This window comes from Leishmania panamensis (genome assembly GCF_000755165.1).
Source record: "Leishmania panamensis strain MHOM/PA/94/PSC-1 chromosome 24 sequence".
Taxonomy (NCBI): domain Eukaryota; phylum Euglenozoa; class Kinetoplastea; order Trypanosomatida; family Trypanosomatidae; genus Leishmania; species Leishmania panamensis.
The window spans coordinates 447,015-458,213 of record NC_025870.1 but is presented as its reverse complement, the minus strand read 5'-3'; the positions used below and the strand labels follow the sequence as shown (position 1 = coordinate 458,213).

General features: G+C 59.0%; 2 protein-coding genes across 2 annotated transcripts; both read right to left on the bottom strand.

The window, feature by feature from the left end:
• Positions 1-982: 982 nt before the first annotated feature.
• LPMP_241260 (DNAJ-domain protein, putative) lies at positions 983-3,406 on the bottom strand (the record flags this gene model as incomplete). The annotated part of the gene is made up of 1 exon (XM_010701164.1): positions 983-3,406. One exon carries the CDS (start codon positions 3,404-3,406, stop codon positions 983-985), a length of 2,424 nt encoding a protein of 807 aa, XP_010699466.1.
• Positions 3,407-4,162: 756 nt separating this feature from the next.
• Positions 4,163-8,308, bottom strand: LPMP_241250 (WASH complex subunit-like protein; the record flags this gene model as incomplete). The annotated part of the gene is made up of 1 exon (XM_010701163.1): positions 4,163-8,308. The coding sequence occupies one exon, from the start codon at positions 8,306-8,308 to the stop codon at positions 4,163-4,165; it is 4,146 nt and encodes a 1,381-aa protein (XP_010699465.1).
• Positions 8,309-11,199: the final 2,891 nt, after the last annotated feature.

The window sequence follows — 11,199 nt, the reverse complement described above, 5'->3', positions numbered from 1 at the left end:
CTCTACGTTGGTTTGGGTGATGTGCATTCACCTCTTCTAACGCCACCCATTGTGGACTTCCTTCTGCGGTGTGGGAAATTAAAAAAAGTTGCCAGCAAAACTGGGTTGACAGGAGTATTTGTTGGTTCATTGAGATTCTCTTTTTTCGGCGTCTTGTAAATTTTGAATGTTTTTATCCCGGAGCGTGAAAAAGGCGTCACGGCCTCGAGTTGGAGGACGAAAAGGCATCCGAAAAACAGAACTCATTGGGGTAATGCTTTTTCTTCCTGAACGCAACTTTCGCAAGAGAACTTTTTTTTGGTCAGCAGTTGTGCGGGCAACCGCGAGCATGGCGAAATGCGCGCGTGAAAGTATAGGGGGGCAAAGAATGGCGTTTCAATGTGAGCGGGGTTGGTGTTTCGGATGCAGTGAAACGAGGCAGCCGGCCCGCGCCAGAGCAAGTTGGCAAACTGCATCCGTATGTGGTATTTTGTGACGCTGGCGGGGCGGAACGCGTCAGCTATTTGTTGTGCGTCAGGGCTGCATAAACCAGGCGAGTGTCAGGGACCTCAGGGATGGGGTGGGGAAAAAAAAATCGCGTAATGGAAAGGCGCCGAGTCTGTTTGGTGGTGGCGCTGCCGAAAGTGGCGGGCGAGGGGCCCCCGGGCCAGGCGCCGCCCCCGCGGGGGTTTCCGCCGGGATGAATCCGGGACCGGGATAGAAGAAGGCGGCAGCGCGTGGGAAGGGGCTTGGCCTGGGGTCGGCCTTGTCTGTTGTGTTTCTCTTTGGAAATTCCGCGTGGTGGTCTGCCCGGGGTCCTCTGGGGCGGTGGTGTTGTTCCCCGGGGTTGGGGCGGGGCGGTGTGTGGGGCCTCAGGGCGCAGGGACGCCGCCCTGCCGGGGGCGCCAAAAGGGCGGGGCGCCGGCCGCCCCCCCACTTGGCGGGTTTCCGCGCTTTGGGCTTGCCCGGCGCGGCTTTGGTGCGCCGCGCCCTCAGCGGGCGCCTAAGCGCCAAGCCGCTCCGGCACCCTGACCTCGCCGAGGAGAGCGAGCAGGATGACAGGATCGACGCACCATGGGATGAAAAGGCGGCCGCCGTCCCGGACGTCGCACCGCGAGGGTGAGACGATGATGGTGAGACCGACGTCTTCCGGCGTGGTGGTGCCCTTGCGCGGCGCACCGTCTTTGCGCTCCAGTACGGCACGCACCGCGGTGGACTGTGCGAATGTCTTGACAAAAGAGAGATAGTTAGCCAGGGGCAAGGCGGGGTCACGGATGACGTAGCCGACGCCAGCCTTGGCCAGCATTTCCTCCGTTTCGCGGTTGAGCGACGACTGCACCACCACCTCCTCCAGCCATTCGGTGAAGTGCGCGGGGTCGTCGAGCTGCGCTGCTGTGAGGATGACGTTGTCGCAGCCGTCAGTGCTGCCGCTCACCCACCCCGCCAGCACCTTGTCGTCCGCGTCGAGAGAGCTCGGCCGGTGCGCAGGCGCGTCTGGGTCGTAAGGGAAGCACTCGTAGAACACATTGAGAGGGTTCATTGCAGGGGCGTGTTTGGCAAGGTACTCGCGGTGCACGTAGAGGTGCTTCCACAGCTCGTGCTCGCGGTGGGTGTCCATGTTGCAGACACGTGGGAAACAGTTAACCGGGCCACGGTAGCAGAAGGGTGATGTGTCGGCGTCGTCGTCGGAGGCTATGCGAGTGAACTCCTCCTTCACAGTTCTTTCGCGCAGTGGCAGCAGCTCAAAGAGTGCCCGCTTCGACCGATTTGTGGACTGCACCACCCTCTTCAGTGCGCCACGCAGACGCAGTAGGAAGGCGCGAAGGTCTCTTGTCAGCGTTACAGACACGGAGAAGAGGAGCGTCTCAGCGGAGGAGCAAGTCAAGTGCCGCCCCACAAAAAAGACTGGCGTGTCTTTGCTGCCTTTCGTCGCTTTCCCAACACTGTCTCCTTGAGATGCATCCACCAACGACATTGGCGGTGGTGTGGCGTCTGCTAGCTCGGTGTCATCCTTCACCAACTCGTCCGTCGCGTCTGCTTTCCAGGTGAGGACGATGTTTCCACGAATGGTTGGACGGGCCAGCGTCGCTAGCCACCGGCACTGTGCGACTAGTGTTGGCGTCTCGAGCGACTGCGCTGCTATGTCATCCTGCACGCTGGCTGGTGTGTCGCAACTGTCCTGCAGGCGCATTGACTCCTCCACCGCCTCCGCAACGGCACCGTTGTCGACAGCAGCGTCGAAGTGACAACACAGGTCGCCGGCGAGCTTCTGTAATGTGCGCAACACCATCGCCGCCGCGGCACTGTTCTCACTCAGCTGTGGTGCCACGGAGAGGTGCGCTTCGGAGCGGCCGCTGCTTTCCTCGTCCTGCAGCCCCAGCATACCCGACATCAGTCGGTTCACGTCCACGATCGCCAGCTCCAGCTTCAGTCGGTCAAAGCTGGCCGCTTCCCACTTGCCGAGTTTGGCTGCGATATCGGCGATGCTGTCCACAGGATAGATAATGCACTTTAGCTCATCTGACACGCGAACGTCAGCAGGGCAAGACGCACCGCAGGTGCTGCTGCTGCCGCCGCTCGCCACCGTATCTTCACCGAGGCACTGCCACCGCTCATTGGAAGCCCCTTCAGGTAGGTCAAATATGAGCGCACCCATCAGCACCAGGGGCTTCATCGCCATGTCTTCAATGCGCTGCCCGCGCGGCCGAGACCCAGTACCAATGCCTTGCGCCACTGCCAAGTACCCATTGTCCACGTACCTGCGGCGCTGCTTCACAACACGGCGCACAATAATGGGCAGATTTTGTGCAAATCGCATGACGCACGCTGACATGGACTCCACGTAGCGCGTGTGAAAGAAGGCGACGGCCTCGAAGAGGGCCGCGGAGTGGCTGCCGCATAACATTGTGGGAAGCTCAGCGCAGAAGGTGTGCACACGGCGCATCGCGACCGCCTCCCGCCGACAAACCGATGACACATCCTCCAGGGTCGGCGTGAAGAATGCACCAGCGGCGTGGCTCTCCGCCTTCCCGCACGATGGAGAGGACGGCGGGGATGTGAATGGTGCCTCGCTCGACTGTTGGTGTGCGTGGTAGGCGATCATCGCCTGCCGCAGCGACTCCAGCGCTTCCTGCGGATCGTAGAGGTCGACGGAATCTGTGGTGGCGCTACGCCGCCCCGCCGCCGCCCCGTTGCAGCGCTGTGCCTCCAGCGCCTTAAGGGCAACACGAAAGGCGTCTGAGATGTTGCGGAAGTTCTCGTTTGCGTTTGGATTGTTCGGGTGCAGGTCGGGGTGGCACTGGAGCGTCTGCTGGATGTATGCCTTCTTGATGGATGCCGGCGTGAGGTCAGCTGTGGGGGACAGGGACAGCACGCGCAGCGCCTGGCGAGGTGTCATGACGCGGCATGGGTGGTTTCGTCGCAGCATGGGAGCTGTAGAGACACGGGGTAGGTACCGTTTTATTTCTTAGTCTGTTGGTTGTGCAAACCACGTTCTCACCCTCTCCAGGAATAGAAAAGCAAAGACTACACTCAGCCACGCGCGCGCACGCAGCAGTGGGGGAGGGGGAGGGGCAGACGAGGAAAGAGAAAGGGAGGGGGACTTGAGATTGACGTAGAAGCTGAGGTTTGCATGTGTGCGTGTGTCGAGGAAAGAGAACCCATCGTGGACAAGACAGGCGGGAGTAGCAAGAGAGTGTGAAGTGTGTGTCGGAGGAAAGGACTGGGCAACAACATCACCAGGCACTGCACAAACCCTACGTCAACAGAGCAGCAGCTGACACACCAGTGAAGGCTGGAGGGGAAAGCGGAGCGGAGGAAGGGGGTTGGGATTGGTTGACTGCCTCACAACCATCAGCCCTACGCGAACGTCTCCTTCTGTTTTCTGTTTCACCGTGTATGTATGCTCACACGCACACGCCGAGACGTAAAGAGTCGGTGCAGAGGACATGCCACATCTTCCGCCTTCTCCGTCTCCCTACCTCCTCCTCCTCCTCCTGCGCACACTACAGGGCATCCAGGACGGTATGCGGGGGGATTGTAGACAAGGGGAGGGAAAGGAGATAGGATGACGGTGAAATCACATGGACACAGCAGTCAACGTAAACAGACGTCCGGAAGCAGAGTTGACTCACATGCGGGCACTCTGCCTCCCCCCACGTGACCTCTGCAGTCGAGTCTTTTTTTACTTGCCATTCTCTTCCTCGTCCTCTTCCCTTGACGCTTCCTGTGTGTGCCGACGACGGCTGGGATCGGACGCAGAGGAAGACGACAAGGCAGTGTCGAAGAAGCGCCTGCTGGAGGTGAAGGCGTTCTCCAGCCCTGTGTACTCTTTTAGATGCGTCTGCAAGGTGGAGAAAGTGAGGTGGAAGTTGTCGAACTCAGGTGAGCCGCTCGCCGTGGCGGCGGAGAGCGCCGCCTGCACCGCCTCGAGCCTCCCCCGGTACTGGGTCTTCTTGTTCTCAAACCAGTGAAGGGCGTCAAATGGGTCATAAGCGCGAAAGAGAACCAGCAAGAACGTCGTCCCTACCGCGAAGCCATCGTCGGAGAAGACGCCTTCTTCCTTGTGCTTCTTGAGCAGTTTCTCCTTCTCCTGAATGGTATAGGCTACCTGCAAATTTGCCAGAGCGGGTACGAGGAGGTACAGCAGGTGCAAGTGAGCGTAACGTTCCGCTAATGAGTGACGCAGTCGGCGTCCAATGGCATCTAGGAGAAGGGGGTAGTACTGAGAGCCGTCGGAGAGCTGCTCGAGCATGCTGTGCACTACCCGGTCGAGGTTGGCGACGGCGTCGACGGTGCTGCGCCGAAGATTCGGTTGACGGCGCTGCATAGTGTCGCAGTCTTCGTCGTCAGACCCGTCTTGTGTGCCCACCTCCACTCTCCCTTCGTCGTCTGTGCTGTCGTCGGATTTGCGTAGCGGCCGCGAGACGCGAGGCCCGTGCACCATATAGGCGCTCAGGGGCACACCTACCGCTGCGGATGCCCCCTTCGCGCTACCGTTGCTCACCGCCGTCGTCGGAAGCGGTACGAAGCGCGCTCCCTCCGCTACAGCACGCAGCCCGCCGCTGCGCATCATGCGCATGAACCCCAGAGCGTTTCCCATCTCACTAATCAGCTGTCGAGCTTTCTCCAAGAACGACACGCCGTCGTGCGAGACACCGAGGCGGTCCATCTCGCGGATCAGCTGCTCCGCCTGCTCCACAGGGTACTTGACAGACTGCTGTTGCTCCTTGCGCTGCCGCACCACCCGCGCGTCTTTCAGCAGGTGCGAACGGACGTAATCGTCGTGCAGGAAGTGCGACAGAACAACCATTTTCTTTAGGAGATACTTGTACACGTGGTTCACAGCGGTGTTCATAACGCCGATGCCATGTGTGCGGATCGAGTTGGCGATGTGGCGCGTGCTGAGGGTGTGCAGATGCTTCGACGGCGTCAAGGAGGGGCGCTGAATGAAAACTTGCTCATTCAGGTTGTACGTGTAGTACACGACAAACTGCTGGATGTTCTCTGTGATGACAAGGATATCCAGACCCTGGTCCAGGATGCAGCTTGGCAGGTGGCTGTCTGCGATGCGCAGGTGATAAATGCGAAGGGCGAGGCTGCGCATCTCCTCGTACGTTTTCCAGTCGTTTGGCATGAGGGCGTTCAGGTTGTAGAACTGCGTGCTGAGGTAGTGCTCGATCTGTGCCGCCACGTGCATCCACTCATCGAAGAATCGAAATGGCTGCAGGAGTGTGTAGCGGGTCAGATCGCGCTCGACAGCATCGGCTGACAGCAGCAGCACGCGGTATGGCTGACCTAGCACTGCGTCGTGCGTGCGCAGCCGAAGCTGGTTCTCAATCTCGGTGCACAGGGGTTGCACCAGCTCGTGATGGACACAGTCTCGTACAAACTCCACATAGTCCCTCAGCAACGTCTCTGATGGGTTCCTCACATGCCGGGCGGACATGATGAGTAGGCGACAGTCGCCCATCGCGGACACAATCTGTGGCAGGGAGACGGCTACCAGCGTGTCCTCGTAGCAGTACCTGAGGAAGAGCGGGTACAGAGTTTCGCGGTGAAAGAAGAGAAAGGAGGAGCTCGTGATGCAAGGCAGTGTCTGCTGGTAGGTGAGCATCGCCTTCAGCTGTGCCAGCGCGATGAAGGCATCGTCCCGCTCCTGCTTTGTGATCCTAGATGAGGCTTTGCTTTGGTGCATCTCTTCGCGATTTAGCGCCACGTCAAGCAGCAGCCCAAGGCACGCCAAAGTGTCCGCTGTGAAGGGCTTGTGAAGCACATGCAAGGCGCCTTGCAGCGTGAGCAGCTGCTCCTGCGCAACCGCCATCGGAACCCCTGCGGTGCCTGGTCTGGAGCTGCAGGTGCGGGTGAACAAGTTGTAGAGGTGCTTCTCGAGGACATACGCGATTGATTGCACGAGCGCCGCCTGAGCAGTGGCGAGGATGCCCATCTTGCTGTGGTAGGCGTCCGCTATGCGCTGCATCAGTAAAACACCTCGCAGCACACCGTGCACTATCGACACCGTCAGCGCTGATTCCGCGTGGTGATGGAGTAGAAGTAGCTGTAGTACGCCATCTTGAACGGTGCGCGACAGAGCTACTCCTTGTTGAATGAGCAGCACTGTCCTCTGGATGAACAAACGACACAGGGGGGCATCGATGGGCAGGGCAGACTGCATCTCGACCTCGGTCCAGCGATCCACTTGCTGTGTCCACTGCGATATGTTGGAGAGGAACTGTGAGGCAGAACTCTGGCATGCCTCCACAACGGTTCTGTGGACCAGCGCTCCAGCGCCGTCCTTCAGGGTACCAACGGCAGCGGAGAGCTCAGCAGGAAAGGTGCGCCGCCACCACAGCAGTGGGCACAGCGCATAGAGGCCTTGCAGCGGTAGCAATGGGACTATAGACTGCCAGGCAACGATCCGCTTGCTGACATGCACTAGCGTCGCCGTAACGAGCTTGCTTGCCGTTGCCGCCACGGCTGGGGTGGGGCCTGTTGCGGGCTCGCCGCGTGCCGGTGGGGGGCTCAGGAACAGCCCCTTCAGCAAGCAGCATAGCCCGCAGAGAGCGGCAAGGCTCGACTTGTGCTCCACCGCGCGAGGTGACGCGAGGGTAGCCTCGAAGTCGTCGCACCACCCAGTCAAGACGGCAATAAACTCTTCACACAGGGCAGTATATTCCCGAAACGGCGGTGGCTTTGGGGTCGCTGCACTCTTCGCAGGTGTGGCATCACGCTGCGTGCTTGACGCGGCGACTATCGGTATCCGCTCGCCCTGCTCACATGCGGCCAGCGAGGCATCAAAAAGCTGGTCAAAGCGCTGCGCGGTCACGGAGGTGAGGAGGCTGCAATCGAGCAGGTCTATCCGCAGTTTCTCTAGCAGCAGGCGCATTAGTTCCCCATCATCGTCGCTTCCAGCAACGTCATCGCGCTTGGCGTCCAGCTGCTGCTGCGCGAGAATGCGCTGCATTATCTCCAAACCATCTCTGATGCTGGGGTTCTGGTGAAGGACCTCCTCGACAAGGAGGACTGCCCCAAGCAAGTCGCTCAGGCTGTCCCAGAAAGATGTCAGTCGGACACCGAGGAGCGGCGGCGACTCTCCTCTGCTTCCCCTGGAGCGCGTGTCATGGTAGATGCTCGCCAGTTGGAAGAGTGCGTGCGCCACGACCTCCTGCACGCGCTGCCGCCAGAGCCAGATGTCTTGCAGCAGCGCCAGAAGCGTCCCTGCGGAGTGCAGCAGCCTCTCTTCGTCAAGAATTTCCTCCTGCTCCTGCTGCTTCAAGAGCTGCTGGCGGTGTTGCAACGATGACGGACCGCTGTCACCGTCAGCATTCATCGCCGGGTGCGCACCACGTCGGATATCGCCGTTGTTGCCTCTACTTCCAAGTCCCTTCCCCCTGTCTGTCGACCGGCGCTGGTAGCAGTTCTCGTTGTCGTCGCCGACCAGCGCCAGCGGAGGTGCGTAGCAGCGACGCGCCTCGTCGCTCAGCGCCTGCATCTCAGCACTCAAACTCACAAGAGCGACGAGAAAGCGGAAGAAAAGCGGATCAGCGTTTGCCATTGAGCTTCCGAGTAAGTCTGCAATCGATGACAGCTGGTACGCTTGTCGCTGCCGAGGCTGATGATGTGCGCCGAATGAAGTGTGATACGGCGTGTCTGCCAGCTGCACCATCACGACATCGCGGTGACGACTCCAGTACGTGGCATCGGTCGGGTGGCGCAGGTGTTGCTGCGCGTCGAAGAGTCGCTGTTCGTGACGATCCACGAAGGCACTAAGCTGTGCATGCAGCGCATGCGCCTCTTCCTGGCGCACCTGAGTACTGTAGTGAGAGTCCATTTGATGCCGCTGAGGGGACAGGGCAGGGAGAGGGAGGGAGGGGGGGGACTGCTACTCGGCAACACCTCCTCTAACCTTCTGTTCTGTTGTGTTGAGTGGGTGGCAGAGAGGGAGCCACTGTTTGATGGGAATTGGAGGGTGAGGGAACGGGAGAAAGAGATGGAGAAGGAGTGGAGCCTCACCAATGAACGGTGTTCAGCATACCTGAAAAAAAAAAAATAAACCAAAAGGCTGGCAGCCGGAGAGGGAGAGAGGCATGGAGGACTTGTCTCTCTGAACGACTGCGCTCTGTGAGGTGAGTCGCAGGCGCTTTGTGCGCGGCGGTATGCGGTGGCGTCGGCACACGGCAGAGAAGCCGATGAATGGCACCCCTGCCCTACTGACACATGTGACTCTCCCTGTTTTTGTCAGCATACTGATTGCCGGGCTTTACCATAGCAGCCGTCTCATCTGATGTCGTCTCCCTTATCCACGCAACAGCGCTGTGCGCTATGTACAAAGAGAGGGAGCGTCGAAAGTGGCCCGTGTCCCCCCCCCTCTCACTCTCCAGAGCACGCACGACCACACACACACACACGCACTGAAGAGCTGAGAGACAAAAAAGAGAGTCACCGAAACACGCGCACGTTACTCCGTCCTACACTCTTTTCGCTTCCCATGACAGCTGCTGTCCTTGACTCCGCCCCTCTCCTCATGTGTCTAGAGCTACTACTGTGTATGAGCGTCTCATTCTAACGCAGTGGCACGTCGCACTGGGTGCAGTACGCGGTCACAGGGTCGATGTTTTGCATGATAAAGTGCCGGCCCAGCACAGCCTAAGCGGTTCTTCCACAAACGCACTACCCACTCTCGAGGCTTGATCCTCTTTCTCAGCTGCAGACATGAGGCGAGGGTGGCGCCGTCGCGAACAATGCAATCATGCTGCCCGGTTGTTAGCGGCCTACGCGGCTCCACAAACTCCAGGAAAACACGACTCGGCACATCATAGATTTCATCGATTCTGTTTTTCTTTTTGTGTGTGTGTGTGTGGGGGGGGGGGGGAAGGGGGACGGGGCTTGCATTTGTGCGCCGCATCCCATATTTGGTGGTCCGCCTTCAAGACGGTATATGCGCAAATGCGCTGTCGCATGCACCGCGCCTTGGTGTGGAAGTTGACTTGGCAGTAGTGGCAGTAAAAGAGCTCCGGTGCTCCCCCGGGGCCGCTGCAGCAACGTTTGAAGCGAGAAGATGTCCTCGAGTCGCCGACAGCGTGGCGGGATAAGGCAGAAGTGGGTCGACTGCCGCTTCACACTCTCGCCGATGGAGCTGTAATGCGTGGAAGGAGGGGCGACAGCGTCGGCTGCCACGAAGGTGACCGAGCGCACAGACGGGGTCGTGAAGGGGTCCTTGTCCGGTGCCGTCGAATCAGTGGGCGGTAGAGTGCTCTCCTGGCGCTGTATATGACTACCAGAGTCTTCATTGGCGAAGTGCAGAGAAGAGAGGTAGTCAGTAGCGGCGTCAACAGACGAGGCTGGGGGAGTCGTCGTGAAGGTGTTTTTGCCCGTAAGTTGCTAAAAAATTGATGAAACACTCAATAGTGACGGATGAAACGGTGAAACTCCACGATGGCATTTGTGTGATACGACGTCGCCAACACTTGTGCTCGTCTAGAGGCGCCATGCACATAATAGAGGGGTGAGGGTTGCTGGCGGCCATCGGTTGCCACTGTATCGGGTGCGCCCTGTTGGGGCAGGGACGTTATCAGCTGCTGGTTGAGAGGGGTTGTGAAGGTAAAAACTGGGGGAGCAGCACTACCCCCAGTGGCCACGGTGGGGGCAGCGATGAGGGACGCTGCGGGGGGAGCTGCCGTGGGTTTGTACAACTACGACGAGTAGCTGATACGGCAGATGAGATCAATGACGTAGATAGGCCCACGTGCCTGAGGCAGTGCTGTGCTGCCCAGCGGGCACTACTGCAGTGGTCATTTGCTGACCAGGGAAAGCTATATGACGTTGCAGGCCTCGTCCAACCTCGAGATGGTAGTCGGAAAGAGCGTCTCCTGCATTGCGAACAGTCGATGAAGTGCAGAGACAAACACACGCCTACGCAAAATCACAATCACAGCAGGAACGCTAACGGCAAGCAACAAGTCTGAAGAAGAAAAGTATGAGTGAGTGGGTATGTGTGCAAATTTCGGCTGGACGCGATGTCTGATGGCAGAGGCGTTCCAGAGAAGGAAAAGGTGGCGGGCGGAGATACACACACACACACAGAGAGACACGCAGGTAGTTGTCTCGTTCTTTTCTTCTTCACAGTGCCCACTCTTTCTCCATTAATAGCAACCGAGGTTGATACCATGCATAATGCGGGGAGGGGGGAGGGGGAAGTTCGTGCACCCACCTTCCTCTCTCAGACTTGTCCACTTGACTCTAACGACTGCGCTACGCTCTTTCTTTCCTTTCTCCCCTAAGGTCCGCGAAAGACGGAAGGAGTCGAGTGGAGATGGTGTGGAGAGGAGGGGTTGGGTAGGGGCACACCTTGGGGGTGAAAGAGGGATGAAGGGTTGGCCAGGGGATAGGGAGAAGGGGCAGGGAAGGGGGTGGGTGGCTCAAGAGTTGACCTTGCGTGCGTGTGCCTTCTTTTTATCCAGCCCCCCTTTTTTGCTGTTGAGCTGGGGTTCTATGAGGTTGAAGGGGTGGGTGGGGGAAGCACCACGCACACGCACACACACATACACACAAGGAGAGAGAGAGAAAGTGCAGACATGCAAAGCACTTCCCTCATACCATTCCCTTTTGTTTTTTCCTTCTTTCATCATTTATAGAACTTTGGAGTAGGATTGGGGCACGTTGATGGGGGCGCGGGTGGGGGGGGGGTTGGCTGGTTGGAGAAAGAGGAAAGGAAGGGCGGGA